This window comes from Chiroxiphia lanceolata, chromosome 4 (genome assembly GCF_009829145.1).
Source record: "Chiroxiphia lanceolata isolate bChiLan1 chromosome 4, bChiLan1.pri, whole genome shotgun sequence".
In the NCBI taxonomy this organism is placed as follows: domain Eukaryota; kingdom Metazoa; phylum Chordata; class Aves; order Passeriformes; family Pipridae; genus Chiroxiphia; species Chiroxiphia lanceolata.
The window spans coordinates 4539358-4556548 of record NC_045640.1 but is presented as its reverse complement, the minus strand read 5'-3'; the positions used below and the strand labels follow the sequence as shown (position 1 = coordinate 4556548).

Genomic DNA, 17191 nt, shown 5'->3' with positions numbered 1-17191 from the left:
GCTCTTTTCATATAAAGTTCTTACTTAAATATTGTACATTAGTCATGATTATCTATAGACTTGACTGCACTTAGTTGCCATTGCAAAAATTCAAACTGAATGTCCTTAAATATTAGTCATGATCCATGAACTGTTCATGGCAGGTGTCATTGGATCCCCAGAAGAATTTTTTCAGATGTCTCCAGTTGAACAATTTCTCTAGGAATAAAGGCAGGAAAAACAGGGCTGTTCATAAAAGTCATTGATTTGATGTGTTTGGTGACCCAGGCAAGGTTTTCAGTTTCCACTTCTATAAATGAAGTCTTACCCTGCACTCATCCTACTTAATTCCAGGTGCTGGACCAAAAGATTCCACACTCCTTTCATGCTTGGAGAAGACCAGGAACCCTTGAGTACTTGAGGTTTTTCAGAGGTTCATTTTCTATTGAGATGGGCCAGAGCATCTCACCTTCTAAACGATTTTTATAGATCCTACCTTGCATTAGAATCCTAAAGACAACACAGTGAATCTGGGAAGAGATGCTCAACATCTGCAAAAAAACTGTCCTAGGATTTGATCCAGTAGTCCAAGAATTCAAACAGATCTAATGAATATTTTCTAGATTGTTTGTCCTAATTTTCTCTTTTGGTCCTCAAATAGGGGAAAAACACACACTACAAAACATATCAATCTCTCCAACACAAAGAAACTAATAAGATTGGAGCCCCAAGACAGTTACTTTATTTAGATAAATGCTCCTTAGAAAACAATTTAAATATTTCTCTCCAGAAAAAATTAGTTTCTTTTCTCTAGGAGTTCACAGAAAGCTGACATAACTTATCTATCAATATATGCCCTCAAAGAACCCCAAAGCTAAACTCTCTGATTCTTCCTGCCTGAACACATGGTTTAATTCACTTACCCATGTCTCTGTATTTTTTTGAAGATATTACTATCCTAAGCAGTTGTCAGTGTCTACCTGAAACAAGAATATCTGCTCCCTAGAAATGGCCCTTGAGTTCCACATGAAGGAAGTCTGGAGTGAACTTCTGAGATGCAGATGTTTACACTTCACTAGATGAATCACTCTCCCACAGCAATGGAGATGAGAGCAAAAACTGCTTCATAATTCAATTAAAAACCTTCCAAATAATAAAATAATTAGTTTTCATTACACCATAGATCTACTCTCATCTTTTTGCACAGCTTGAGTGTGGTAGCCTCCCACTGTTACTGCAAGATTTCTTTTTCCATCTTTTTCAAACCATACTTAACTAGGGTGAAGTCTTTCTCCTGGTTTGTTTGTAGGTTGTTTGTTTGTTTGTTTAGTTGGTTTTTGTTTGTTTGTTGGGGTTGTTTGTTTGTTTTTGTTTTAATTTTTACTTTTAATTGGCCATCCAGAGTAGAAACTGGAATATGGAATAGAAGACAGAGAAATGCTGGTATTGAAAATTAGGTGTCTTAAGGGAGGATGTAGTGATTGAAACTCATCATTATTCCATAATCTTTTCTACCTTGAGCTCAGTATTGTTTGCAGAGAGGAAATAATGACAATATTTCCTTCTGTTTTCAGTTCTACGAGGGTACACCGTGTGTTTGCTTTGAAACACTGCGGTGGGACTGATAAAAATCCAAAAGATTGTGACTGAACAGAATCACCTTTCACTTCTTTGAGGTGCAACTGTACCAGGATCAGAACAGGGTGTGAAGGCAGTTTCCTCCAGCCACTGTACACAGTTTGAGTGTGATTGAGCATTTTTGTTGACAATTCAAATGAGTTGAGGTCAAAGTTTAAAAGGATTGCAATTTAAATCAACATGAAGAGTCCCCTAGAATTCCGGGCACTATCATTGTGATTTCTTTCGCTGAAACAAGATGAAATCCACAGTAATTCACTTTGAGTCAATGGTGTTAAACCAGCCTAAAATTGCAGTAAGAGAGGGCAGGGTGATAAGCATCTCTCTGCCAGCTGACACGGTTTAGAAACAGATGGAGCATTTCACAGCTCTCCCTCACTTCTCATATAGAAAAAGAAGGTAAGAACCAACCCACAAAGTTTTAATTCAACTTGTAAGAGAAATCACCCTGGAAAATAAAGAAAATTTGGGAATTTTACATAGACACCTTAATCATACTGAAAAACTGTTTGATCCCTATAGATGATCTTGCATCATTAAACTATTGTTCCCCCTTTGCCAGCATGACCGAGGAACAAATCTGTAATTTAAGCACTGACTTCCTTAAATCTATAGGTATAAATATGCTAGTTACTGGTTTTGTTTCAAGACAGTTATACACAATGTGTTTGCAAATACCAAACGATTTTTTTTAAGAATACCATATCGGAAAGTAATTTTCATTTTGCTAACAACTTATTTATGAAGGTTCAATTCATTTAAATTAGCATATATTGGAAAAAGTTGCTCAGATATTTGCTCTAAAAGTTTTCATATTAAACACTAAATAAAATCAACTGAAATATAAGCCTTATAGTATTTTAATTTATGTATATGGAAATAATATTAAAAAAACATTGTAATTGACTAAATACATATTTAAGCATAAGCTCCAAAATGTAGGAATCTGTGCACTTCAGACATTTTAATATTTTTTTCAATCATAGCTGCCAGAAAAATAATTAAACAGGGGAATTAGCTCAGTAAATGTAAAATTAGGCTATTTATCCTCCCAGTGTTAAGTTACTCAGGCAAACTCACATCCTGGGGTTGCATGAACAAAAATTTGTTATTAGAATTGGTACAGACAGATTCCAGGTTAATTATTGCAACAGTTTAGGTAATTTTGAATATCATTCCCTCTACAAACTCCCTGCTATACAGCTCTAATTTGCTCATCTTAACAGATAAATCTAGAGTGCAAATATCTCTGGATTCAAAGTAATCCACTGACATCTCTGTTCCACAACATCCCCTAAGTTTTGATCACTATGTCTAGTTCATCATAATTATTGAACAACATCAATTCTGATTTCCTCTTCCCAATCCTAATACCACTTTTAAAAAGAGTTTCCCTCTCTATGCCACCAAAATGGTTTTGTATCACTGAAGCGAGATTAGAGGCATTGTGCAGTTGGTCCTTATCTTTTATCAATTCCGTGCAAAAATTAAAGTCTCCTGCATTATGCAAGAGTAATTACGTGCTGAGACAATTTGACAAAACTCATCAGCAAAGGATGTGCTTAAGCTCTAAATTAAATTTTACCTCCAAGCATTTGCTTCTGAAAAGAACAAACTTCAAATCATCTTTAAGAGCAGCAATTCCCATAAAGTTTTCCCAGTGAAACGTTAGAGACTGACTAACCTGCTTTTCCTTTCCTACTGAAAGGATGGATTAAAGTTTGCTGGGGAAGCCAAATTTGCTTAACAAGCTCGTGGCTTGGCAAAGGAAGATTTGGAGATTTCACTACAGGAATAAACAGTAGTAAAACTCCTTGTGCACATTATTCAAAGCCAGAAATGTTACCACCTGTCAGGGAGACATTTTTATATTCTTTGTCCTTATTTTTCTCTCTGACAGGAAGGGAAACAATCATTAGTGAAAGTTTTGGTATCTGGCTTTGTAAAAAAGGCTCTTACTCTCCCAGAATTTCATTCAGATCTCCTATGCATTGATACAAAGAGCATCCCTGAGTCATCAGGGAGGAATATCTATCCATCACCACAGACCAATCCCCAACATGTGCCACTGACCAGAAGATGGAATGGTCTGCATCCTTAACCAATTGCTCAAAGCCACCCAGTCACCTGGAAACAGAAGTACTTCATCAATCAAACTATGGACCACCTCTGCAGAAAAGGCTGTGATTGCACTCTCCTCGTCTTTGATTTATGGAGAATGTGCTGCTGCCTTTTAGTGCCTCTCCCTGAGATATGACAAGACCCCACACAAAGCTGGTAAAGAGCTTTAAATGAACAAGAACAGCAAGATTTGCAGAATCCCCAGGGGCCAAAATCTTCGTATGATCCTTCTTCTGCCCTTTAGTATGAGAGCTCTGATATCTTGACAGCTTTAATAGATACCCAAGAGGCAGAACAAGAAAGGAAAATCTTCGTAGTCCGTCTTGTCTTTTTTAAAATGCTGAGAGATATTAAAACAGTGAAGCAGTAATACTTGGGACCAAGGGACATAGGTAACAAGACAATACTTTAAAGGAAAATAGTAATGTTTAGGTAGTGACAAAAGAAAAACACCGAGAAATTCAGTTAGCAGTATCCCTGCCCATCTCAAGTTCTTATCATAGAAAAAAATAATCAAATGCTTTGATTTATAATTTCAAAAGTTAAATCTCAGTTACATCTCCTGGGGTTTCCTGCTTAATTTTAAGTCTATCAATATTTACCTTTGAATTTTATTTCATCTATAAAATAATTGGCTTATTGTCAATACACAGCTTCATTAAATATTCTGGGCAAAGAAAACAAAAACAGTAACAGAGAATACAGGAAAAAAAATCCTGTCCCATATAAACAGCTATTATCCACAGTTAGTAATGTTAAACATATAAATAACACCACCTGCCTTTCATCATAAAGAACTTAAGAAAAAGTATGGCCCAGCGCTGTAATTAAATACTGTAATTAAGTTAATGGAAGTTTAGCAATTGAGTTCAAGGGGACCAGGGCCTGCCTTTTAGCAAGGCAAGTTAAACACTGAAGGATCAGTTTAACCATCAGTAAATGGACTGTCTCTGCAGAGAAACGTGACCATTGCTTTGCAGATGATGTGAACTCTGGGACTTCAGGACAGGAAGGAAATGCTTTTTCTCAGGTGACTAAGACAACACATGCAATTAATTCTGTGAGTCCTACGGCTAATTAAAAAAAAAACAACAAAACAACAAGCTATCAAAAAAAATCCCCCCTTGCCATGTCTCTTCCCTCCACCCCCAGATCTATAAAGACATAGATGAGACAGGAGGTTACTCACCGTTGAGGAGTCACCGCTTCCAGTCTCAAGCGTAGCTCCCTCAGCACAGGTGGGTGGGTGGGTGGAAAGTTGACTAGCCCTGCCCCCATCTATGACATCACACTCTACCTCATAAAAGGTAGTGAAAGTGCTCTGAACTCCAGTCTGATTTCCGAGAGATACAGAAAAGAGATAGTGAGAGAGAGAGCAAGAGAAATATTTGTGCCGTAGCGTAGAGGTGAGGAGAGAGGGAAACGTGTGCTGAAGGAGCTATGCTTGGCCAAGGAGACAGGGACTCCTCCACGATGAGTGACCCCGCTGGCTGGTGGTTCCTCTCACTTGTTCCCATAGCACAGGTTAAGCCTGCAAAGCCCTAAAGGGTTTGCTGATTCAGAAAGTGGGTAATTTTTGGCATCTTTTGATGAAAACCAGAGGACGAAAAGCTCTGTCCCCGTTAAACGCTAAATGACATCAAATCGGGCATGAATTTGGTTCACAGACTTCCAAAGGACACTGTTTAATGTTTTTTTTGTACAGCCAAACTGCACAAAAACATACACACCACTGCAAGCAGGTAAAATTCCAGTGACTACAACTGGAATTATGCTTGTGTCCCCCCCATGCTGAATAAACATCCAATCCACACCTCTGGAATGACCCTTGAGCAGAGTAAACCAGAGGGCTGGCCTTCTGTACACCCTCTATACAGCACTATATGAAGGTGGTCAGCAAAGAATTATGGTTTTCTTGCATTGCAAATGAGAACCAACAAACTGTGCTGAGAGAACAAGTGAGGGAAGTATAAAAATTCTGGGCATACATTTATTTACAGAGCACACTTTCGAAGTTCCAGAAAATATCAACAAAATTGCAAAGAGGTGATGTTTTTAAATACGTGCATTTTTAGACAGTGACAACCTTACAGGCTGAGGTACATTTTTTTTTTCAAACAACATCCCGAGGACTGAAATGGGGGGGGGGTTTAAAATGGGATATTCATTTTAATTTATTGTAAATGGAATTTTTATCACCCAAATTCTGGAAAACCAGGTTCAAGAGTAAACATAATTGCTTAAATTATTCACTGGGATTTTCTTGATAACCTATCTGTATACAACAAGTGAAAAAAAAACAGTATATGCTGCTAAACTTAACTCCATTTAATAAAACTGCTTAGAGAATGAGGGACTATTCAGTGCCAGTACAGAGTGCTAACATAAGATCCTGCCTTTTGGAAGAGGAAAAATGAATGCTCCTTAAATCTCTTTTAAGACTATGGATTATAAGCACGCTGAGCTAATATTGATGTTTCCCTTTAGGCTTTTTGATGCTAAAGGATCATGAGAATTGTAATCTAATCATGATTAGTTTTTCTGTCTTAATAATGATTAATGTGCATTCCCTGCTCTGTGTGATGTTTGTTTTTCTCTCCTTCGCTTCTATTGAAAAGAGAAAGTGTGTGACTCATGTCTGGTACCAATCCCTTCACCTAACAGCAAAAGTCAAGTATTTTTCTTCTTACCTTTCAAAACTTTTATCATAATGTTAATCCTGCAGTGTCTGCAGATGCTACTTTAAACCAGTATATTTGTGGGTTTAAAAACTTTACAAATGGGTGCCCAGTTGGCAAAATGAAGAGTTACTGTGACTTAGAGATGATATGGAACTCCAGGAACACAATGCAAAACTAGGCTGCAGCTGAACAATGCTAAGTGATGATAGTGCTGTTCACAATTGAATTAAACACACATCTGTCTGATTTCTCTGTGCATCTTCTTGACTACAAGCTATTTGCATGTCTGAAGATAGAGAGGAGGAAAACCACCTCTGGTACCCTGTATTGCATCGAGTCCTTATTAATATTTATGTCTAATGGCCTGCTAAAACTAAAGAAAAATCATAATTTTTAAAGGCTTTTATGGTAAAAAGTACCAAGCAGAATTCAGTTAATTCATAACTTAGGTAACCTATGCCTTGACTACTGCACCACAGTTGTTTTTGCCAAATAAAGTAGGAATATATTTGAACTCCTGTGACCACCAGGCCTTATGAAGGCTAAGCAACGTTGCTGACTCTGATAAAGAGAAGAATGTTCAGAGGATATATCTTTAAATATGAGAAATATTACACCTCTAATAGTCGTTCTAAGATCTCCTACAGAGAGACTTAAGAGTGAGCAAGAGTTAAGTTATCTTTTATTGGAATAGAAACATATGGAAGTAGCACAATTAAATCCCAGAAGACTGAGTATGAACAAGGATATTCTCCAGTAACAATACAAGACAAGGAATATGGAGAAATATGGAAGATTCCATCATGATAATGTGATATAAACAGTTCAACAGATTAGATAACAGATAATACCCCAGATCTGAAATCTTGCTTTGACCTTCTCAGTATGGCATCTGTGGTTTATAAAGAGAAAATTAAGGGAAGAGTAAAGTTAAGACTGAAAAGCAAAGTTAAGACTGAGTTGTGAACATACACTAGAACACATTACTCAGCTATTAAAACATATTCTTGAATAAAAGCACGGAAAGAATATATTTCATGAAAACATTTTAAAAATGTTTATACATTCAAGGAAAGACAGAAATATTCTAAATGTTCCAAAGAATTCAACTAGGGTTAATTAAATGAATGCATGGAAATGCAAAGAGACAGTAAATGAAGACTTTATTATCAAATGTTTTCTTAAGGGATGTAAGCTAAGCCCAACAGCATAAGAACACTGTGAATGCATGCTGAGTAATTGATTTAATATTTTGCACCGAGGCACTAGAAATCAACTTAAAAAAAGGGTCCATGTTCAGTTTGACCTCAAAGATCTGCTGGAAAAAATCCTCATGTGTTTTCTTTCTGGTTTAAAGAGATGAACAAGTGATGGCAAAGGGCAGGTACCACCCAGGTACCACTGGCTCCTCTCTATAAAGCTTGAGTAACAGCAAGATTGTGAAAAGCTGAGGAGCACCAACAGCACAGGAGCATTATAGAGACTGGTATTATCCAGAAGGGAAAAATGGATATATTTTAAGAAATTGAAACAAGAGTTTGAAAAGGTCACATGAAAATGCCAAGGTGATACAGATCATTAAAGTCTGAGAGTTTAACACAGACACACCTCTGACACAAATATGTCCAGTTTCTGTAGTGGATCAACCTGATGGATAAGTGGAAAAATCCTTCTTGTACATTATCTGTCATAGTTCAGGAATGGTGAAATATGTAACCTCCTACCTGACACTGAGAAAAGCTGCAACTTCTCTAAATTTTTGACAATGGAAATGCTGAATTTAGTTACAGGTATAAAAAAGGATGAAAATGCTTCTGCAGTCTTTTGGTTCAGATATTGGTGCTCTAATCCAGTTTTACAGAGTTCTAATTTGGCCTTTGATAAGATTTAGGACACGATACTTGTAGACTTCATCTAAATTTCTAGAGACACTATTACCTACCTGGTAACTTAGTTCACAAGGTATTTTGATGATGTATTGGTCAGAATCTGAAAGAACTCGTGTTAAAAGAGAGCATTTGAGAATATCTAACAGTAAGAGGTTAGGACTGATTTTTCTGATACTGGTTGTTTTTTTACTTTGACATTTTACTTTTTTGTGGATGCAGCTGCTTATCAGTTATGTAAGATTAATGATGTGATAACAAATATATTCTTCCTTTGCTTCTGTGAGGTACATAAATAAATATTTCCCAGCTGTGGAAGAAAATATTTCACAGGTTAAAGATAAAGGTAACTTTTAACCTTCCTCCCTGTTTGTTCTCTTCCCAAAGGCTATTATGACCTCCTGCATTTAATGGAAACACATTTGTATTGTGAGTTCTATTAAATACTTTGTTGTAAGTTGTTCTGCTCAGTATTTGCAGCTGATTTTGATCAGGTTGAGAAAACCTGTTGATGTTTTCCCTTCAGGGTATGTCTTCTTGTCTGTGAGTGTTTCTATGTGTGTGTTACTCATCTGGAACTCGGGTTGTCAAGAACAATAATTAAAGTCAAAGGAACTGATGAGTTTGAACTGAAGTTGTTATTCTTTTAATATCTGCAAAAGCACCACCTGACAGTACTTCTAGAAGTGAGATTTAGTCTCACCACTATCCAACTCAGGGAATTAAAAAATGGCAAGTGCTACAAGATGTACTTTGTATAAGAAACAAAATCCAAAATCTCCTATTGTGTGCTAAATCTGTCAGTATGTAAATTCAGTTCTCCATAATTCCATGAGAAAGAAAAAAAAAAAAAAAAACCCTGACTTTTATTTAAAGCCTCAGGATGTACCTATTAGCAAATCTCTGCATTAGGGAGGCCAACTGACAGTGCCCCAGGGGAAAGGAATTCTTATTTAATACAAAATGGTGACACTTGGTCCCAAACCATCTCTTTCAAAGGCAGTAATACAAGAAAAGAAGGAAATGTGAAAAAGCTCTTTATTCCTCTCTTTCTTTATAGTAATTTTTACAGGATTAATCTTTTAGGACCATATCTTAGGGTATGCTAGAATGGGCTTTGCTAATTATTGCAGGGCTGGTGCAATTTGTGTATCAGAAAGCCATAATATTCTTATTTTCTTCTCAACTCATTCAGCATGGCCCGGAATAGGAAAACAAGCTGAACTGAAGCCATAACTACTGTAGCAGAGAAGCTTTGAATTTTTGAGTGGTTACTGTTTTTAAAGCAAATGCAGTATGTAATGAAGCTCATACAATAGTATTTCCTTCAATTCTCTAATCTTTTTCTATGATCATATTTGTTTCAAGCTTTAATCTTGAATCTGTAACACTTTGCTTTGTTCTTATGGAATTAAGTGGATTATTTGGTATCAGAAATGCTTTCCTTTGCAGAAAACTCTTCTAATGAGAAATTTCAGTAAATGTAATCTTCAGAAATTCATGAATATTTGTCACCTGATAAAGCACAAGAGCATGTTCCCTCTGGCCAAAATGCTTCTTAATAAGGAGAAAACCTGACCTGTCTAAATCTGAACTTACTGAATGTAGACATATAGATGGTGCTTCTTGTCTCCAGGAATATATTCTAATGAAGACAAGTCCAGTGTGATTTTGCTTTGCAAATTGAATTATAGATAACATCTCTCCATTTAGGCAGGATATATTGTTTCATATTTATGTGTATGTGTGTTTACATAAGCATTTATATACAAGATGTTTTCTTAGACCTGAAAATAACCTTGCATCAAGAAATTGGAGCTCTGAAAGAACTGAGATTATTGCCCCAAAAATATTTTCTTTTTGAATTTTTCAGTTCTGTCTTAAGCTTCATTCATCCACTTTTCCTTACATGGAGTAAACTTTGTCTTCACTCAGCTGCTTTGAGGAAACAGCCATATACTAACAAAAATAAATTAACCTTTCCAAAGGCTTCTACAAATTCTTGTACAACTTTTGACTTGAAATGAGTTGATTACCAACATTGGATCTGCTCAGCACTGTCTGCTTGGGGCTTGAATCCCTCCAATGATGCCAATTGCATAAACTCTCTGGGTTCCTGGTCCACAGGAAGCAATACTGGGAAGCAATAGATAAGTTACATATAATGAATTAAATCTTTATTATTGTCAAATATTTGGGAGAGGTATTGCAAATGGCTTTAGAGCCACTAGAGATACATCTATTTCTGTCTCTTTTTTTTCCTATTAATCTTTGAGATGTTTCATAGGATAATTAGGAATTCCTCACTGTTTTAACTTTCAGAAAGCCCTAAGACAGTGCTTCCGTAAAATACATCATATATAATGAATATATGACCATGAGGGATTTTATCAGCACTCATTTTGATTAACCTGCATAATTCACTGGTGCCTTTATCCTCTAGCAGTAGTAAATTGACTCAGTGTCAGGATGATAAATTTTTTATGTTACCATATCATTGGGTAGTCCCTTTCTTGGACAGTGTATTGAGGGACATCCTGTGCCAGCAGGAGCTGGAGACTCCTGCGTCAGTCACAAATAGAAAAGCTCAAATTTTTTCCAGATAAAGGTTTATCAAAACCTGTGTAAATATCACATGCCTCATACAGCCATATATTTTGGAACAAAGTACATTTACTATGGCTTTATTTCACCCTCTCGAGTATCAATATGTCTGCATACATTCAAACACATATGCAGAGGTTACTTAAATATCTCTCCATCCCAAACTGCCCAGCTGAAACATCTCCCTGTATTTTTCATTTCTTTAATTTCTTCCAAAGCAGGTGACATGAGCTACTTGAATATACAGAATAGATCAAGGTCTCTCTTGAAACTTGCTGAGGGTGCACTCAATCCCATGGTCCATATTGCTGACCCAATATTGACCCCTGAGGGACACCACTCATCATTCTTCTCCACCTGGACATTGAGCCATTGACCACAACTCTTTCAGGGAGACCATCCAGCCAATTCCTTATTTTTTTGATCCATCTGTCAAATCCATCTCCTTACAGTTTAGAGATGAGGGTATGTGGGCCAGTCGTTCCATTTCTATTATAAATTAATAGTAAAACTGATTTTCTTGCTAGCTAAGTAACAGCAATAACCTTTTTGTACTCTTGAGAATCTTGAAGAAAAAGGACCCCGACAGTTCTGTTGATTCACCAACTCTCCCTTCAGGAAACTTTCTTTTACATAATGCTAAATTCTTGCCTGATTCAGGAGGAATTAAATCACTCTATTTGCCAAGCTCCAAAACAACACTTCGTCCATATTCTTAAGCATTTTACATGCAAAAGTTCTCTTTGACTGCCAACTTTAAAGCAAAGGAAAGCACTCTAGAAAGGCTTTATTTTTCAGGAAAATGAAATAACCCATCAGTGGCTCTTAAGTAAATGTTTAGGTACATGCTCTTAATCCAAATTCAATGAAAGACAGCCTTACTCACTTTTAATAACAGTTGAACCTCAAATTACCTGATTTTTCTTTGAGTTTCTAGAATTAATAAGTAGCAACTTGATACTTCACTGCCCACACACATACCAACTTGCTTTTACAGCACAAGGTAGTTTACAGTGATTCAGCCTTAAATGAAAGAAAAGTAGGACCTTTAAACTATCTTCTTTTATTCCATGTAAGATCCATAGGCAGAATTGATAAGGACACTGCCAGCTCACCTGAAATAACTGCTGGATGCTCTCTGTTACTCTGTGATAAATAATGAGGTTCATTCATTTTTGATGAGGACCAGCTCTTTCTGGTTACCTTACTCTTATCACTGATCAAGAATAAACATACATTTATTTTGCCCTCTGTCTTGTGTCTGTTACTATTTTTATGTATTCACCCTCCCAGTCAAGGTGTTATGGCAATTTTTGTAATGTCCTACTCAAAATTAATGGGGTGGCTCCAGCCCTTTTACCTTCCTTTTCCCACCAAAGCCCTCACTGAAATTCCCCAAGCAGGAGCTCCTCAGTAAACTCACAATCTTAACTAAACTGCCTTGTATCTTCAACAGATTATAAGAATCCTTCTCTGAGTATTGCAGTTGAACCTATTGTGTTAAGATAAATGGGATTTGGAAACCAGTTGGGAACTAGACCCAGCTAAAGTGTATATTTGGAGAGCGCTTTGGCTGTTGATTCCATGTTTTTGGACAGTGTTCAAAGGCACATGGTACAACACTGCATATCTGTCTGGCTCAGAAGTTTCAGACTTTCTGGGCAAATTTTCTGATAATACAGCTGATTAGATCTATAGAGCTCCAAATCAAACCTGAACACGATAAGGGGCTGCCTTGGATAAGGGATTTTCTTAGATTCTGCTCAATCTAATCCTACATGAAAATCTGTGGCAAATCTGCTAACATAAACAAGAATTTTAAAAAATGCAAGCTCATAGCCTAAATGGGTAGTAGGTAAATGAGCTGATCAGCTTCTGAGCAGCAGTAAACAGAACAAGTGGATATTTATTCTAGAGTAAGAAATGAACATATATATTTGTTTTATTGTAATGCTCTTGCTAACAAGAGGCAGGAAGGAACACTAGAAAAATAAAGCAGCCCTACAGTCACAAGTCTGAATTTGTATCCAAATGAGAAACATCATCATTAAAAGCAACTCTATTGAACAAAAGTAGCTCCCACAAACAGGCAAGGCTATCAGCAAAAGCTAAGTATATGTAAATGGGATTTACTGAGAGTAGTGTATGCTCAGCACCTCAGAGGATTCATTCCAATACAACAGTGCAACTGATTATGAAGCAAATACGCATTACTTTAAATAAACTAAGGCAAGAGACAAAGCAAATTATTTTGAAATGCTTTTACTCTGTAATTTCATTAAAGGACGTTGTTTATTCTTAGAGGGGAACTACAAATTGAATATTAAAATTTAAAACTACAGAAGTATATATCTGTTTATGGACCAAGGTCAAAGAGACTTTTATTAGGAACAAGGACATCATCTACACAGATCAGAAATATTTGCAAAATCTTTTGCAATTTTTTATATTAATTTGTGTTTGCTATTATCTAACCTCCTCACCATTTTTACTTACTTTCTTCCCTATAATCTTCTTCCAGTTTACAAGGCTCCTTACTGAAGGACAGGTAGAACACAGTTTTTTTCTTATTTTACTTTCCAAAACTCAATTGGAATCAGAAATTAGAAGTCTCATCTTGCAACATAAAGGACCAAGTCAACAGACAAATTGGCCTTTCTCCACTGATATAATGAGGTATTAGCTGGTGTATCCTAACTCCCAATTGCCAGGTCTTACTCATCTGGTAAAAATAGTTTTGCTATCTGCATAGAGGGAGTTTGATGGCAAAGATCAAAGGAGAAAAAAGAGCTTGGGGGGAAAAGGAATGGGAGAAAGGAAAGGGAAAAAACAGTGGGTTCTTTACTGAAATAATTTACACTTCAGGACTGTGACATTTTCTTACTTTTTGATCTGTTTTCCTATTTGCAGCAAAGTCACTGAAGCCAAAAAGGACCCCTTCATATGCTATGCTAGTACCATATCAATCTATAGAGGAAAAAGCAAACAAGATCAGCTTTAGGCTTATTTTCAGAGATAAACCATACTGAACTACTGAATCTTGTAGGGGTGAAAAAAAATAGAAGTTTCATGAAAATATATATAGCACATTATGTGTTATGTAGACAATATTTTTGAAGTTGTTGCAACATATTTTTCTCTAAACAAGCTATAGGAACTGTGGGGTGGCTTTCATCTGTCTTTTACGTTTTAATTGGTTTTATGTCTCTTTCCTTTTTATATAAATATGCAGACACCCACACACAGATTCAAACATACATATGCATACATTCATTTCATTTATAAATATTGATTAATATTCTTAATAATGAAAGAATTCAAGCAGAGATTCTACTCCCTATAAGAATTCTGAATCATAAGTCATCTTTTGGATCGATCTGAATGATATTACGGTTCTCTGAAAACACAGTAGTAAATCACAATATTGTAATAATCATCCTGGTTCTTGATATTTACATCAAAACACTTAAATATAGTGCAATCATAAAGTTAATTCCATAGTCACAGGTTGGGAAGCTGGAATTCTGGATTTCTATAGTACTTCTAACATTGTACTGTATGCAAGTTGCCAAATAATGGTATTTCATTTTGATACAAATAAAATACTGTTTATTTGTAATTGGCTATCCAAGAGAAAATGAAGAAGAAGATGGAAGCAGAAGCAGTAAGTAGACAAGCAGATGTAGATGTGCACTTGGATACCAGACCTCTGGATAGCAAAGGAGCATACAGTACCCAGCACCTTGAAGATAAACAGCTCAGAAAACACTAGCAGGAAAGCACTGCACTGTGTTATATCAGATCACAAGATAATGCTCTCACAAAGGGATGCACAGGAGTTCAACTCTGTGTCACCTCCTGTTCAGGGCACCAGCAGAAGAAGCGAGCTGGGCAACCTTCAAATTTTCCGTACATCAGTGCTACTGAGTCTTGGGAACAGAACCAAATCATTTCTGGATTTGAAGCTAGTTTTGTCTTTGCAACTGACTGTAAAACCCCAACCAAACAGAAACACAATGGTGATGAAGCCTGGTAAGCAGCGGGTGCCAACAATGCCAGACTGGGAATGATGAAGTCAAGCGGTTCGGCCACTTATAGTTTCACAACGGATGAGGATGTTCCAGGAACGAATAGATGCTCGAGGTTCACAATGGCTTATTCAGCATTCACATACACTGAATAAAGAGACTCGAAAAAAGAAACACACACAACCACAAAAGCCAAGCTGGTTGAAGCACTGATTTGGGGGAATTGCTGTCGAGAGATGGATATGACGACTCGATGGGTATGAAAAGCTGGACCCAGATGGCAGTAGGTAAGAAAAGATCGTAGCAATCAACTCTGCAGCATAGCTGTCAGCAATACAAGGACAGATCATTCCGTTAATATCAGGAGAATGGAAGAGGATCTTTTCGTTGCTGTGGGAAGATCAAGGTATTAAAATTACATACGTACATACGTCAAGAAGTGAAGACCAATTGCAGGACAGATACAGGAACCTTTAAGTAGCTCCTTTTAGGATTGTTATGTATGACTTCAGAATGTTTGATCCAAGAAAGCCTGGCAAATGTTTAAGACCTTCTACAGTGCTTTGCAAAAAAAAAAAAAAAAAATAAAAATGTTATGTGGTTGAGAACGTTTTCTCTGACTTCTGATATGCTTGAGGAAGGCCAGTGATGTCACTGGGGAATCTTATGGATGGAATGAAGGGCACAAGTTAGTTGTCCTAATAATCTTCGTACTTGATTGGGCTTAAACAATGAAAGGGTGCTTTTTCAAAACCACATTTGAAAACAGTTTTTTTGAAGCATCTTGGGTCTCACAAATCACCATTGTTTTGAAAACACACTCAGGAGAGTGAAAATATTGCACATTTGAGTTAGAGGATAACAAATGTGTCACGGGGCTAATACTAGGGTGAAAGAACAAAAAAAGGAAATCGTGAAGAGCAGCAATTGCTACTGCTTGGTTCTAGTATTCTCCCAGAGGCACAGAAGCCAACATAAGGAGAATGAAAAGAAAAAATACTTTAAAAATACAGAAAACTCATTGTTTATAATATTACTGCTGCTGCATATTCCTGTCTTTATTTCTAAAAAAGGATTGTGTGTAAGAAGTTTGCAGTGTTCATTGAAAATAACTGAAATAACTGGACGGGCACTAGAGCATATAATCATTGTGCTTGCCAATAGTATTGGAAAACAGCACATGCATCAAAATTTAAAATATTTTGCTGGCCTTCCAGATTTTTTTGCTAAACCTAGTGTGCATTGGAACCTGAGTGAATGAATCCCATTAGTCATCACCATCTTAACAATATGCACTTCATACAGAGCTGGCTTCTACACAGAGGAAGGAAATTACCAGTACTAACAAAGGAAAGAAGATTTATAATGAGCAAATATACAAAAGCTCCAAATAATTATAATATTCACAGCTTGGCAGTGACTTTCTAGGCTATAAAATTACTTTTCTTTTGGAAGAATGAAGATTTTACAAGGTTAATATAAACAAAGGGTAATTGGAAAATCAAATTGCTCTACACAAGCTATTGTAAGGCCTGGAATAATGGTGATAACATTTTTAAAAAGCTTGCTTATGAATCAGTGGATTTTTGTTTTGCGTATTACCGCAATCAAAAATGCTCCCTTTCAAGTGCTACGTGGGAAACATAAATGGCTAAATACAAATCCCAGCTTACCCCTGATACAATAAGTTCTCCTCCCAGGTTCTGAACTTCTGCCTTCACTTTGCTGCAGATATTGAGCTGGTGGCAGTACAGGGCAATGCGCTGCAGGTAGGCCAGCAGGTCCTGTTTGCAGGCTGAGTCTGGGCACTGCAGAACGAAAGAAATATTTCATTAGATTGTAGCTGAGTTTATGTGATTGGAGACAGGTCACCAGATAGAGGCAATGTGTGTGTATTAGGTGGATCTATTCCACTTTGTCTTTACATGAGGTACTTGATGAAATGTGAGAACTCAAACTCTGTCTCTAATTTAACTCAATATTTATGAATTGTAGCCTGGAGATGTACTATACCTTTCTGGAGAGAGATGAAACCTCTCTGTCAGTCACTAATGAAAGGCAATGACAATAATATGATCACTGTGAGTGTTTACTTATGATATCAGATTGTACTGAAGAATCTACTGAGCACCCAAAAGACCAGGTTTGACCTGAAACTCCACAACGTGGACCAGTTTAAGTCCAGTTCTCTAGTGCCAGCTCTTGCCTGTGTTGCCATCTTCCCTGGCATTTGTGCAGACCTTCAGAGGACACA

The 17191-nt window shown here is 36.7% G+C and overlaps 1 protein-coding gene and 1 long non-coding RNA gene across 8 annotated transcripts in view; one reads left to right on the top strand and one right to left on the bottom strand.

The window, feature by feature from the left end:
• The window catches only part of CTNNA2 (catenin alpha 2), a 502913-nt gene that overhangs the window by 11637 nt on the left and 474085 nt on the right, over positions 1 to 17191 (bottom strand). For 5 of the 6 annotated variants that reach the window (XM_032686520.1, XM_032686521.1, XM_032686522.1 and 2 more), the window contains one exon: positions 16611 to 16745. In XM_032686520.1, coding sequence (XP_032542411.1) covers positions 16611 to 16745 — 135 coding nt within the window. Of the gene's footprint in view, positions 1 to 4927; positions 5072 to 16610; positions 16746 to 17191 lie in introns of all 6 variants that reach the window. The other variant, XM_032686525.1, reaches the window with a different exon arrangement.
• Positions 5038 to 15533, top strand: LOC116786157. 2 transcript variants are annotated; one of them, XR_004356847.1, is made up of 6 exons: positions 5038 to 5144; positions 7682 to 7814; positions 8693 to 8734; positions 11131 to 11374; positions 13431 to 13585; positions 14542 to 15533. It is a non-coding gene; the product is annotated as an uncharacterized LOC116786157 (long non-coding RNA). The 2 variants fall into 2 exon arrangements; XR_004356846.1 differs by lacking the exon at positions 11131 to 11374.